Raw genomic sequence first — 15877 nt, forward strand, 5'->3', positions numbered from 1 at the left:
TTTTATAATTATGTATCTGTTATTTACCGCGCTATTATCGCATAAAGTTATACTTGCATTGTTTCTTATTGTTCTTTCTTTTTAGGGATAATTTCAAAGCATCGCAAGAAGCAAATGCATTCGTAGAAAAATAAACATAGGGGCCATTTTGGCCCAGAACTCCGAAAAAGGAGTGATTTCACAAAAAACGTTGAAGACCACTGGTCTAAACAATAATTGCCCATAGTCAGAATGCATCATAGCGAACAATCATGATGCATAAAAACTGTTCCAACTCCACTTTATCAAGTAGCTTAGCGTGACGGGATGGGGGCTATCTATCAAACTTTAAAACGTTAAAAAATTTTGTTAATATATATACGCTTTATACCACATGCTTGTGTCAGGTCCACGCCTAGCCTGCATTTTCGGATGGGCTCAAGAAAATCTAGAAACGCTTCAACAGTGGAATAAAGGATTGCGTTGTGGGAAGCCAAAAGTTTTTATAAGCTTCGTCTAAAAATCCGTTGTGTGACCACCCCGTTTGTGAACCATAAAAAACTGTCATTTTAACGCCAAAAATAATTTTGCACTTTCAAACTTTTTTGGAACGTTGGATAAGCGTCTTCCGTTGTAAGCACAACTGTCAAATAGCGTTTGCAAATAGAGGTGACGTCACTCTCAACTTGGATTACTTACTGTAAATATAGCTTTTGAAACACTTGGACAAAATTAGTTATGAAAATTACGATTCATCTTTGAGCGATTATCATTCTTGAAATTCTTCACCGATCATAGGCGCCCGAACCGTGTATAGGCACAGTAGCTGTTTTTCGTGAACTTACGAAAGTTTTTTACTTTTAAGCATTCACCGTAACCAGGGTAACATATTTGTCGAGGCAAATACATTAAGGTTGACAATGTTGTTAAATTTAGTTTAGCTCCAAAAATATTTTCGCAGATGCCTATTATGGGATGACGGCTGTTATTTTTAGAATCGTATTTATCGCAACTGAGCGGACGCGTCATTTGTGATTATAATGTCAGCAGCACATGTTCGTTTCTTGTTTTGTTAGATTGATTCATTCTGACTTACCTAAGTAAAAAATCTATGAAACCAGAGATTTTATTGCGTAATAAATACTTCATAACTCAAACATTCTCCTTTAAACAAATTAAACTTCGTTTCGTGTTGAATAGTAAGTTAAGCGGGTTATACGGCTTTGTAAGATTGTGGTCTATGGCATTTCAAAATCGTTTGCAATAGCAAGCTGTTGTTTGTATAAACGTTAAAATACGATTCATTTCGACACGTTTTTATGCGGTTTTTTGAGGTGTAGGCAAAATTTTTGCGCTTCACATATTTCGGGCGGCGTTGGCGTTGGCAAACGCGAGAATTTCACAAAAAATTTCAAGAAACTGCCAACTCTCAACGCAACCCTATCTACGTCCCTATGCACAAGGTCGATATATAGAGCAAGATACAATCGTATCGTTACTGGCGTAAAAATTACAATTTTGTGCCAATTGAAAATATTCTGCGGACGACCCGACCTCGTTTCGGTATTAAATGTTGAAATCATCACTTCGGCTTTGTTTTGAGATACAAACTGTACCATCTGGATCTGTCTGGACTTTTATGCATGAAAAAAGGCAGTTTTCGTCAGTTGCTATCAAGTAACAGCGTCAAGATAATTGATGCTAAATTGTAGACGATCACTACCAAAAGAAAGGATATACCGTGCTGAAAAAAACGCATAACAAATTCAATGGCCTGTGTGGAAAACTGAACATCCTACAAGCTACTAAGTCTGCTCTGAGTTCAGATTTGTCATTGAACTAAATCAAAAATATATGGAAACTTCGTTACTGTTGTTATCGCCTGATGTTAAGAGTCCAAATATTTCCAAGCGGGGCTCAGCACTGCCTGCCTCCATGCTAACTACGGACCTGGCTTATGCATTATCACATACAGTTAGACTATAAGTTATTATCAAACAGGAGCTTTAAGTGTGAAGCGGCCCCTTTCGCAGTATCTGTTTGCTCGGAACAAATATTCCCACGCATTGTAAAGCCCGGCCATAACTAATACCCCCGCTCTGTGGAAAAGAGAAAAACAAAATGACAACTTCGCATAGATCGCTTATGTTCTTCAATACATTGCCTTTGAGCTCGAACTTAAGCAAACAAGTTCTCTCTCAGAGCACCGAAAATATCTGTATCGATACCGGATAACCAACATATTCGGCCAAAACCTGGCCTAGAAAATCATTTATACACTTCAGTTCATAACATTATCATCAGAGATGATGGTAGCTGTGTTCATATCTATATAACTCGATAAAGCAACGCAGTGTACGTAAATTAATCCACACAATGTAACGTGATAAGTAAACTGCAACTCATCAGCACGTGCAAAGTCCGAAAATAAAATTGAACAAAAACCGCTGAAAGTTATTCGTTCAATAAAAACACACTCGTCAAAAGCGTTGGAAATAAAAGATTAGTCCTGGATTAGGTTCTTATGGTCAGAGGTGGTGCCACGAGATTCTTTGGGGGCCCTTTAGGTTTAGATTAGAGTATAAAGGATTCTAATATTTGTATGATCACCATCGCCAGTTTTTCTTTACGATTTGTTGGGATTTACATCAGTCTAGTGAGTTGTGAGTTGTGAGTTTAAAAACTACAAAGAAACAATGGCTTCTATCAATATTGTTTGAACGAAGGTCGGAAGAGGATAATATTTTGAAAAGAAACATCTTGGAACCAACGTGATGTGGCGCAGACATTTTACCAAGTAACAAGCGGCAATGTAGCTGTCGGCAATTTCACTTCAATTGTAGGCATTTGCAAAGGTGTGTCGACACCATTCCTTGCCTGGCGCCATCTCTGGTCCTAGGTCCAAGAATAGTTCGGTTTTTGAGCAAAACTTTCCTGCAAAATTTGTCCAGATTTTCAGTTGTTTGAGGTTAGACGCATCAATCATTTGGAAATCAGCTGTCCGCGGATTTAACAAGCTCGTGCGTCGACGATTTAAATAAACACTACAGCACATTAATCACTTTTGCTTTGAAATTTGTGCCTAAATTTTGGAATCTATAAAATTGTCCAAACTGCTAAAAGCTGCAACCTGGAGTTTCTTACAGAAGCATAAGCGTAATTTAAGACTTATATATATAGTTGAGCGTTCCACAAGGTCATTATAAGATGAAAAGCATTCTTCATGACTCATTAAGTTCGTAAATAAAGGCGTGCAATTTTGTTAAATGTAATGTTACCACCGTTAAAATAAAGTTAATGCTTGTCAAACAAGCCTTTTTCAGACAATGCTTTATGACATCAAAGGCATTAAAACGTCACATACACTTGATAATAACAAACACATAACCACGACCCTTTATTATGAGATTGAACTAAATTTCCGACCACGCCGCACGGCGCACACGAGTTGCTCATTGCGCCTCTAGCGGTAAAACATAACGGTCTACAACACACGTGTAAGTGGTGTGATTTTATATACTGTACTGCACAATCATACTTGGTTCATGTCGTTTTTTTCCATTGAGGCTAGTCCAAGCATAAGGGATTTCTTTAGCTTTGTTGTTATCGGCTTTTTACGGTTTGTGTGTCCGCAACGAGTTGTAAAAATCAACTTGAAGATTCCATTTTAGGCGGTTGCAATGTTACCATATTACCGGAATAATTTCTACATTCAAAGCCTTTGTTCAAATTCTCTTGTTAACGTGACCTTCACCCAAATGTACCTTCTAATCTAGATCTCACTTCAATCAAATCTTAAATAGCTGAAGTCAACTTTCGCATACCCATTCTTTTAACTAATTAACCTTTAACAACGATTGAACATAAAATCTTCCCTTCCTTTATAAGTTTATAACTTATATCGTTAATAGGCCCAAAACAATTAATGTAAGTGATTCCACACTGGCTTGGAATTCATGCGGACTTGAGCCTTTGAGTTCTGATGGAATTGTTTGCTGTTCTCAATTGCTCACTCGCTGCTATTTGATATGACGTTGGCACATCTTACATATTTACAACTGAGTCTGAGATGTTTGTTGTGTAATATCCTGGTTTCAATGAAACGAACGTGGGGCAAAAAAGTTTCGGTGGAACTTGAAGTGATGTCGTACGTGATTCAAGAACTTCCATAAACATGGCAAGTTGGCCGAAGTTTGTTTGACTTTTTATCGTTACTCGACGTAAGGTACGACGAGTCAATTTTCACAATTAAACCAATTCTGACACGGCAAAACATTCCTTTTTCGACTTTCTTAATCGCTTTTCTTTTAACTAAGGCGACCAGTGAGAAATGCGAACATTTACAAGCCTAATCCCGCCATCAAACCAAAACCGGCAAGCAAGCAATGTTATCATTGTCAAATGATCTTGGCCGCAGCTTTGCTGTTGTAGTTACATTATATGAAGGCCTTGCAAAATCTTCTGTTTGTAAAGTGAATGATTTATTTTCTACACAACATTTGAAATGACAAAATGACAACATATAAATTAATAGAAACTCCACACATCCTGTACTGGGACCACGCATAAAGATTACCTTTACAATAGCCAAAAATTTCTTTTACTTTAGCACAACTCCGGTTACGTTTTGGAAATTTAGACAATTAAAACCTTCTCTACACATCCTTTTTACTTTTGGACTTTGCAATATCGGTTTATAACGTACGTTTCCTTTGTAACTTTCATCCTGTTTCATTTCTTTTCTTTTTTTACCTATGATGTGTATACCGCCGCACGGTTAACATTCACATTTAAGTCTCTTTTACGTCCAACCGTTGCAATGTGCATTTCAGCTGCACTCTTTTAGCAGATCAAACTTTCTTTTATCCAAGATTTAACCAAGGTACGTCACATTGAAACGTTTTACAGTCACTTCTTCGTTTGTCTGCCATGTTTCTAAACAATATGTAATCTCTGATTGTCTGCTGCTGTAACATTCTAAAGCTACCTCTAAGCCCGTGTTGCTCAAATCTTTACGCAAGGCTACCCAAAATCGTTGGGCGAAACATTTCAATGGAGCGTTAGCGTTTGTGACATAACAATATGAATTGGTTTTGGGTATTAACGGTGACAAATAGTGGTGGAAATTGGCCGGAACGACGTCCCGGTAGAAACTAGATAAAAAGAGTGTTTTACAACATAGTGTTTGTTTAACAACCAGATCCCGTGTAGTATGTGTGTGGTATTGTAGTGATTGGTCGTGCATACCGGTCGTTAACTACTAACAATCAAAGAGATGGGGCCATTTCTCATCTCAATGCATGTAAAAAAAATTCATTGCCTATTATATACCAATGAATGACGTAGACTTTGCATTTGTGGTACCTATTAAAGCAGTAGCGGTTAAAATCAAATTCAAGAAATTCGATTCAAATCCTAGAAATTCGATTCAAATGCAAGAAATTCGATTCAAACTCAGGAAATTCGATTCAAATGCAAGAAATGCATGAAACATTCAGCGACCAAATATGAAGCAAACGATCGTATTTATGCCTGAAATCTTTGTTGCTTTTTGTTTGTTGTTTAGACAAAGCGATGCCTGGAGACAAAGCATTGCCTTTACATGACAACGTTACAAGACATAACTTAGTTTTATAAATCAATGAAACATTACAAAAACGTTTTGTATCACAACGGGTGAAGAAACAACGCACCGCATGTGAAGTAGTTATAATTAGCTGAACCCGTGAAAGTCAATAAAATCGGATTTATGGAGGCGATTCGAAAAAGACTTTTTTTTAGCAGAGGAAATTTGTCGTCAAGTGGATGGTGGGTCCCCTGGTAAGTATATATATATATAATGTACTTATATGTATACACTCGATAGGTTCTTATCAGTAGCACTCACGATAATTTGCTTTATAAGTACAAACAACTCACTCTGATCAAACGTATACCTCAGTTTAAAAATTAATGAACAGGACTAAAACCGGTAAGAACCGGTAAGAACCGGAACGTAGCCCAGTTAGAAAGAATTACCGAGTAAGGGTTATAGTTTAGAGCAAGTTGTATGTTTTTCAGTAGTGTTAACAAAGCTGTAACGACATAGCCTAATTCACTTTTCTGACAAATGTTTAACTGTCATATAGAGTAACTCTAAACGTTGTGTGTGCATCCACAAAACATTGCACAAACTTGGATTTGAACACATGACGCTACTGAAATTTGTAATATCGGTGTTTCTTGCAGTATATCCAAATAAACCAACACTTGGGATGTGGCTGGGCCAAGTTTGATTCCAAAGCATTTGGTTGATTTTTCTTGGCTACTTTTTACCACCACACAATGTGTCGTTAATTTTAGTTTAAACGTTGTGTTCATGTGTGGCGGCTTGGCTCGCTTTTGTAAAATCCTTACGTCTTTCGTAGAAATGTGTTTTCCAGAACAATTGGAGTTTTTAAACTTTCAGTCCCGCCACATCATTCTTATGAAAGAGTTTTCCAGCTAGTAAATGGAGTTTAAAACTTGCCTTTTCAGAACACTGCAAACTACCGTTGGTATATTTGAAAACTTGCTACGAATAACTTCGTGTGAAAGCTCCTTATTTAGTACGTTACCAGGTCGCTTCCAAGTAACTGTTTCCAACTTAACCAAATTTAACTTGCATTGCAAACACACCGATTTTCACGTTCACACGCTTTGAAATGTTCATGCCTTTTTTGTCATATATTTCCGCCACATCGCAGCACGTTTTATAAGCTTGAACTTTTGTGTGAGACTCCCTCAGAGCCTCAGAGCCTCAGAGCCTCAGAACCTCAGTCACAGACGCGAAGTTATAGACATATGTAATACCGTACTACTGTAGTTGTGGTGATTGAATCAGTAGACATCGTGTAAACAGTCACATGACTTGTGTTCTCGGTTATTTGTAATATTGAGAAAGTGTACAGCACCTACAATAAAAGCCTTTTCTGGCAAACGGTATTTGTTATAATATAATAAGAACGTTCGGCTATCAGAAAGGTTAGAGAATTCTAACCGCACGCAACAATAGAGTCAGATACTAATGTAGTAGGTTAACTAAGTCAATAACGTAACGTAAGCTAAGACCGATAAACTCTGCATCTGTATCTGCATCTGTCGGCATCAACCTCTACATCCTAAAACGACCCCAACCTCTACATTTCTGGTGACAACCCGACGTTCTACTGACAACCCGACGCTTCGACGTTCTAATAAACCACCGACGTTCTAGTGATCACTGACGATCTTGTGTCAAAAACGACGCGTTTCAATTCTCACACTCTCGCAATTCGCACAGCCGTTCTTCACTGGTAAGTGGATTTTTCACTTTTTATACAACTACTTGCAACCATAGCTTGTAAATGCATGCTCATCGGCTTGTACCTTATTAAATTAGCTTAAGCTATTCTTATTGTGCTGCATTGTGCTGCAGTTTGAAATAAAAGTTTCTTGTTGTAAAGTATTTTTTGGTTCAATTGTGAACAATTTTTGCGGTGCGCCGCCTAAAACATTTTTCATCGGTTTTGATAAATGTCACAACCCACGCCGACACAACGAAAAGTTACTTCGGTGACTGGCAAAGCTAAGACAGAATACCACATGAGCACACGATCAACCGACCGTTCCAACGAGTCAATTAATAATACAACTATGTCGAACGAAAACGGGGAGGAATCTGCAAATTCTCCCGATAATGACACCGCTGGACCGTCTGGTCTGGGTACTAGTAACCAATTACCAACAAACGCGCAACCACAGAACAATACTTTACGAAACGATTTGTTTTCACACGTTAAACTTCCTACCTTTTGGAAATTTAATCCCGAAGCGTGGATTTCTCACCTTGAACATAAATTTTCTCTTTATCAAATCACTTCTCAAACTAATCGTTACTTGTTGGCGGTAGAGGCAATTCCTGCGAAAGACCTCGCGCTCCTTCGGTTACCTTCGGCGTCAGCACAGAACTGCTACGACATATTGATCAATGAAATCTTGAGAAACTTTGATAAACGTGAGGACCATTTAGATTTTTTGTTGGCGGACCTGACGCTGCACGATCAGTCCCCGAAACATTTAATGCGCGAATTAATGAGCGCAGTAGGTCAAGAGAATCTTACTCCGCCAGTCGTCAAACTAATTCGTGCTAAATTCCTTAAAGCGTTACCACCAGACGTCGCAATTGCGTTAGCCAGCGTGGAACATCACGATCTCCAGAACCTTGCAAGCAGAGCCCACGAAATCTTGCTGCTTAAACAACCAAAAACTTCTTCGCACAACCTTTCCCTTGCCATCACTGATACGGATGACATTGACTACCCAATGCAACCGCAAATACAGCAAATTCAATTGTCTAAACCACCGCGCTATACACGATCTAACGCTAACAACGAATCTAAAAGCTCCGGGCAAAGAAATACGAATTTCACAAATCAAAATACGCCAAACCAACGCAATTCATTTAACTCAGCATGGCAACAACGATCACCACGCACAAACAATGGACAGTTTCACAAATCATACAGCAACAACGGGTTTAATCGAGATAATCGCCGACAAAATGGTTCTTCTTTTGCAAACCAACGCAAATATAATTTTTTACATTCATCCCCCACATTTCAGAAACCAGACTACCAACGTAGCAATTACCCTTGCGCGTCTGATGCTTCTAATGGCTTATGTTATTACCACGCCCGCTTCGGTAGGGATGCGCGCCGCTGTCACCCAAGTTGTAGCATGTGGGAGAACCAATCCCGCCCAACAAAAAACGCGTGGCGATCGACGCAACATTAACCCCGTCAGTCCCGTCGATCGCATCATCAATAAAAAGAGGCTGCCCCTTGTTAACTGTATATGATCACGCCAATAGTATTCACTTTTATGTAGATAGCGCGGCAGCAACTTCTCTTTTGTCCGCTAGTTTAGCTGACGTATCAAACCGCAAACCGCAAACACCGCTTTTCGCTGCTAACAGCACGCCAATTACTACGTATGGCACTACACAACTTAATGTTTCCCTTCATCCTCGTTTTTCTTATCCCTTTGAATTTGTGCTTGCGGACACACCTTTTTGCATATTGGGGCTGGATTTCCTCACTGAATACAACTTTGTTTTGGATCTTAAAGCCAAGCATCTGATAGATGTACCGAACCAACAGCAATATACGTTAGAGCCTGTTGAAAGTGATCCTGTTCGCATATCCATTCTCAGCCAGATAGATCCTGTTGCAGACCTTTTACATCAATTTCCAGACTTGCAAAAACCCATGTCAGCTGTTAAACCAGTGAAGCATTCCATCGTTCACCACATCCATACCACAGGTTCTCCTGTACGTGCACGTCCACGTCGATATAGCCCAGAAACAATGCAGATCTTGAAGAAAGAAATTGACAGCTTGCTGGAGCGAGAAATTATCCGCTACAGTGATTCTCCTTATGGAAGTCCGGCCTTGCTCGTTCCTAAAGGCTCTTCTGGCAATAAATATCGTCTTGTCGTTGATTATAAATTAGTCAACAAACAAACAATCGACAGCTGTTACCCTCTTCCGTTCTTACATAGTTTTTCCGAGGTTTTGTATGGTAAAACTGTCTTCTCTAAATGCGACCTCCAAAACGCCTTTCATCAAATAAAAGTGGCTCCAGAAGATGTCCATAAAACGGCGTTTGTTTGCCCCCTAGGACAATTCGAATACACACGACTCCCATTCGGTTTGTCGGGGGCCCCAAGGACCTTTTCCAGACTAATAGGGGAAGTAGTACGCCCCCTTCAGCACCTTGGAATCTTTGCTTACCTCGATGATATCATCATTGGAAGTAGTAACCTATCAGAACATCTTGAACACCTTAAGTTGCTTTTTCAACGACTTGAGGAATTTGGCTTAACGCTCAATTTAGACAAAAGTGAATTCAACCGCGAGTCTCTTGACTACCTTGGCCATCACATAAATTCTGAGGGTATACGACCAACTCAAGAAAAAGTGCAGGCCATTCTTGATTACCCACAGCCACAAACCTGCAAACAGCTGAAACGTTACTTGGGAATTTATTGCTATTATTTTCGCTTTCTGAAGCATTGTTCCACAACCTTACAACCGCTTTACAAGCTAGTTCCGAACAGTCGCAGCAAACGCGCGGCCCCTTTAACATGGAATGTCGAAGCCGAATGCGCCTTCGCCAGCAGCAAACAAGCTATTGCAAATGCTAGCACTTTAGCGTTTCCGAAACTCCATGCTCCAACTTATCTAACAGTTGACGCTTCGTTGACCGGTATTGGAGCGACATTAGAGCAATTGCAAGGAAATCAACTTGTTCCTTTGGCCTTCTTTTCAAGACAGCTGAACGCTACTCAACGTAAATACAGTTGCTTTGACCGAGAGCTGTTGGCCGCTTACAAGTCAATACGTCATTTCCGCTACTTCTTGACAGGCCGACAATTCACTTTGCGTACAGACCATCTCCCTTTGGTTTCAAGTCTCGGTAAGCTCTCCGAACATTACTCTCCAAGACAGTTCCGGCAATTGTTGTTTGTTTCAGAATATACAACAACCATTGAGCACATCAAAGGCTCTGCCAATGTTGTGGCGGACCTCTTGTCAAGGTCTCAACCTTCGGCACCCAACATTAATACTCTTTCGGACGTTCCGCCTCCTTTAGAGTATGAGAAAATAGCACAAGCTCAAGCCAATGATCCTGCTATTCAAAGACTACGCACCGCAACAACATCACTCAAACTCCAGGACTGCAAGCTGCCCAATAAGGACCTTACCATCCTTTGTGACGTGTCCACTGACACAGAGCGTGTTCTAGTTCCTTCCTCCTTCCAACGTCAAGTATTCCTGCACTTACATAATTTATCGCATCCTGGAAAAAAGGCCACAATTAAGCTCATCAAGGAAAGATTTATATGGATAGGGATGTGTAAACAAATCGCTACCTGGGTTCAACAATGCCCAAACTGCCAGGAAGGAAAAATTTTTCGCCACACTAAAACCGCACCGGGGAAATTTAAAATTCCCTACGGACGATTTTCTGATGTTGCAATTGACTTGATTGGACCACTACCAACCTCCCATGGTTACAAATACATCCTTACGTGTATCGACCGATATACGCGTTTCGTTCAAGCGATACCAATCCCTGATGCCACCACGGAAACCGTTGCTGCTTACTTTGTTAATCTCTGGTGTTCCTTGGTCGGTGTTCCAATCATCCTCACAAGTGATCGTGGACCATGTTTCATAAGTTCCGCTTGGGCAGAAATTATGCGCTCGCTTGGTATTCAACACAATCTGACTACAGCTTACCACCCCACTTCCAATGGAATTACAGAACGCGCAAATGCAGAGATCAAGCGCGCCATCAAGTGTTCAGACGAACCTGAACGTTGGTTTCACAAATTAGGTTTTATTGTCTTGGCTCTGCGTAATCGCTATCTCCAGGATTTGAAATGTACACCTGCTGAGTTAGCTTTTGGACACACCTTACGGCTCCCAGGTGGTTTCTTTTCTGATTCCAAGCTTGCCTCTGCAGTTCCTACATCCAGCTACCTCGGTGCCTACCGAGACTTCATCAACGACCTTCAGTTTACTCCAACGACCGCTCATACAAAATTCATGCAGTCCTACGTGCATCCGGATTTGAAACATTGTGACCGCGTTTATGTTAGATGCGATCATGTCAAACGTGCGTTAGAACGCCCTTATGTTGGTCCTTTTCCAGTATTGGAAAGATACGAAAAATATTTTGTAATATCCCGTCATGGCAAACCGGATCGCGTCTCACTCGACCGTCTCAAACCTAGCTATACAATTGATATTGATGCTCCCTCACCACCATCCTCCTCGCATCAACAAAATTTTTCTTTGCAGACTCGACACCCTGCTCCTCAGTCAGTCTCCGCTACTTCAGCGAAACAGCAAACGACACCACCTACTGTCACTGCTCCTGCTTCTATAAAACCGCCTGAAGTTGTAAAGACTTCTCGGACTGGTCGCAAAATCATTCCACCGAAACGGTTCTCTGACTAAACAACAACATGTTCGTTTGTCTGCTGCTTACATGTTTCTTTTTGTTCACATCCGCCGCTCAGACGAATCTTCATCCGGATACACAGAAATTTCTGTTATGTCAGCGTTCGCATTCTCTCGGGTTATATACCTTTGATGACGACATACATTGTCAAACGCAGACACCCTTCTCCATACACAACTGCTCTGCTACCGTGTTTGCTCCAGATCTGCATCTCCAGAAGATTCCTGCAACAGTTTGCACTTCACAGATTACTTCCTGGAGCACTACTTACTTCTTTTTTGGGAGTTATCAAAAATCGGCCAACACCTTTGACGCACACCCACCGTACAACCCAGAATGTTCGTCGTGGAATAAAACCAACGTTTCATCACATGGACCGCTGATCCTGTCTAACCCTGCGGCGTACTCAACACGCAATGCAGTCCATTATAAGTTTGTCTGGCCGACTTCAGCTTCTGGAACAGTAACAAACGACTTCTTGTTTCACACTACAATTTACTACGATTACGTCACGGACACAATGACGTCGTCTCTTGGATCTCTTGCATCGTGCTCAATCGGGCGTGGATACTGCTTAACGGGCAATCGTATGTTTATATGGCGAGTACCTTCGCATATCAACTGCCCACCAACCAAGTCTCTCGGGACTCACAAGATGCTCCTCCATTACAACTCTACGTCCTTATATAGAGTTTCCTTACCTGATCTCGGGATCTCGGTACATCACTGGAGGAAATGCTCCTCTCGTGCGAAAAACTGCTATGGCAAACACATTCACTGCGACAACAACAACTTTATCTTTCGCTACCAACAATGTACAGAGCTCGACAGACTCGCTCTTTTTCGTCCTAACCGGCTAAGGCGTGCCCCTTTTCGAACGCCATACTCTCAATTCGAGCGACTTTTTGCAACCTTCGACACACAACAGGACGACCTTATTTCAGAAGTTCTTACTACCTTCAACGAAGAGAACAAGTTCCTACATTGCCAGCTCACAAAGCTAATTGGCACACTCTACAAAGCAATTGGGAAGATCTTCCCTACTGAGATACTCACTACTACTCTTGGACATCAAACCATGGGTTCCAGCCTTGGAGATTTTATGTCCAGAGCAGCATGTCACTCTATCAACGGTACCGTCTTACCGTCACTTGCGTACCGAAACGCATTCAGCCAACGTCCTCTCATCAAATATCGCGATCAAAACGGCCACAGTCAATACGGCCAACTCATTTCAGACAACATTGTCTTACCGGGAGTTCACCTGCTGGAATCGTATCGACCAGCAAGAAGTTTTGTCTTCCGAGTTCTGGGACACACTGTCCTGTATCACAACTATACTTTATCGCACGAACATGTACAGGTGCATCAACTCAACTTACCTTTGTCGCCTATACACGTCAACTACAAGGCACCCGACTACGAGAAAATTCTCAACGAGCTACCTGACTCTGACTCGTTTACTGATCTTCAATCGCTGCTCAGCTCTATGTCTGAAGCCAACCTTCTCAAGGAACAAATGCGACATGTCATGACAAGCCTTACTACTACTGATGAAACTATGATCAACGGATCCTACGTCGCAGACACATTCGCACACGCCGCGAAACAAACGTTACTCCTTGCTCTGTCGCAGATTACGAATCCATTTCTCTCAGCCCTTATATTCATCCTGCAACTCCTTGCCATGATGTGGGCCCTCTTCCATACCATCGGGTTTATCCGATCGTCTCCGCACCATTTGCAGTATGCCAGATCCCTTGTATCCCGTGTCCGCGCTTGGCGCCACCAACAGCAGGCGCCAGTTGCAAGACCACAACTACCACAACCGCTGCCCTTGCCTCGGCGTTCTCGTGATGAACCGTCTCCGTCCGGATCTGCTGATGACGCACCGCCCGCTTCATCTTCTCGTGATAATTTCGCGAGCACCCACACACTTTAAGTTTCACTATGTGTATCACCTTGCTTCAATACCGATAATGTCCTTTGCATGTACAATTTTGCCGTTTTCCCTTGTCGCCGCTTTCGATTTTGTAACCGTTTTGCTTCGTTGCATGCTTAGTAGCTTATTCTTGTGCTAGTATCGTTTTCACCTTTCCCGCCTTATTGCATGCTAACTATTCCTGCGCATGAGTTTAGCTGTTTCAACCCACCTCAATAGGGGGAGGTGCAGTTGCAAAAAATTTACCCTCTACCCCTTTAGTTTCTCCACAGACTTTGCTGCCAAAACCACTTCAGTATGTCGACGGTACCTGATTCCTCCGCTGACGTTCAAATTGACGAAATCACTTCAGTTACTGAGATGATTCCCGACTCACCCGATTCACCGGTTCAACAATCATCTCCCGCGCCGTATGTGCCGATCGTCAGACCTGGGGAGCAAGGCGCTCCTGCCCCCATGCCCCAGAGCGCTGATCTAGCAGATATACAAGCTACGGTGTTACAACCAGTACATAGACTATTTCGGCCGTTTAAAACAACCGTTACAATGCCGACCCTTGCGGTTCCTGCGCCGCCAACCACTTCGGCTGAGGATCTACTACTTTGGTTCCAGCAGCTGGATGAACTGTTCCAGCTGGTTCCTGATTTTGAGTTTATGAGCAAAATCCTTACCATGGTAGCAGCCACACCTGCTTTCCACATGGCCCCCTTGATGAAGTATATATCCAACGGGGTTAAGGACAAAACCCTGGAATACGAACAGTTCAAACAATTTTTGCATGCCCGGTTAATCTTGGAGATACCCTCCAACATGTAGCTATATTACCATCAGTTATTTTAAGCATATGTTACAGTTCATTCATTTGTATATAACTTCAGTTTTTTGTTTGTGCTTGCTCGCCATTGCCACCTTCAGTACGTTACATGTTAATTGTCATCTTTTTCCTTCCGTAGCGGGGGAGGAATGTGGCGGCTTGGCTCGCTTTTGTAAAATCCTTACGTCTTTCGTAGAAATGTGTTTTCCAGAACAATTGGAGTTTTTAAACTTTCAGTCCCGCCACATCATTCTTATGAAAGAGTTTTCCAGCTAGTAAATGGAGTTTAAAACTTGCCTTTTCAGAACACTGCAAACTACCGTTGGTATATTTGAAAACTTGCTACGAATAACTTCGTGTGAAAGCTCCTTATTTAGTACGTTACCAGGTCGCTTCCAAGTAACTGTTTCCAACTTAACCAAATTTAACTTGCATTGCAAACACACCGATTTTCACGTTCACACGCTTTGAAATGTTCATGCCTTTTTTGTCATATATTTCCGCCACATCGCAGCACGTTTTATAAGCTTGAACTTTTGTGTGAGACTCCCTCAGAGCCTCAGAGCCTCAGAGCCTCAGAACCTCAGTCACAGACGCGAAGTTATAGACATATGTAATACCGTACTACTGTAGTTGTGGTGATTGAATCAGTAGACATCGTGTAAACAGTCACATGACTTGTGTTCTCGGTTATTTGTAATATTGAGAAAGTGTACAGCACCTACAATAAAAGCCTTTTCTGGCAAACGGTATTTGTTATAATATAATAAGAACGTTCGGCTATCAGAAAGGTTAGAGAATTCTAACCGCACGCAACAATAGAGTCAGATACTAATGTAGTAGGTTAACTAAGTCAATAACGTAACGTAAGCTAAGACCGATAAACTCTGCATCTGTATCTGCATCTGTCGGCATCAACCTCTACATCCTAAAACGACCCCAACCTCTACACATGATAATGTGTTCATTGACAGGTCGTAAACTCTTTTTAGCCTGGTTTCTATAGCTTCGTTGAACAAAATTTTTGTTCTGTTCCGGTTGTTCAGGTAACAAATGAAAACGTTTTCCAGCCAGCACAAAATTCAATCATTTGCAACAGCGGTTCCCAAACT

At 41.4% G+C, this 15877-nt stretch overlaps 1 protein-coding gene across 1 annotated transcript; it reads left to right on the forward strand.

Moving 5' to 3' along the window:
- The first annotated feature begins 6349 nt into the window (after nt 1-6349).
- LOC143446649 (uncharacterized) lies at nt 6350-15349 on the forward strand. The gene is made up of 2 exons (XM_076946387.1): nt 6350-7292; nt 14213-15349. The coding sequence occupies exon 2, from the start codon at nt 14249-14251 to the stop codon at nt 14765-14767; it is 519 nt and encodes a 172-aa protein (XP_076802502.1). The 5' UTR covers nt 6350-7292; nt 14213-14248; the 3' UTR covers nt 14768-15349.
- Nucleotides 15350-15877: the final 528 nt, after the last annotated feature.

Source organism: Clavelina lepadiformis, chromosome 2 (assembly GCF_947623445.1).
Source record: "Clavelina lepadiformis chromosome 2, kaClaLepa1.1, whole genome shotgun sequence".
NCBI classification, from domain to species: domain Eukaryota; kingdom Metazoa; phylum Chordata; class Ascidiacea; order Aplousobranchia; family Clavelinidae; genus Clavelina; species Clavelina lepadiformis.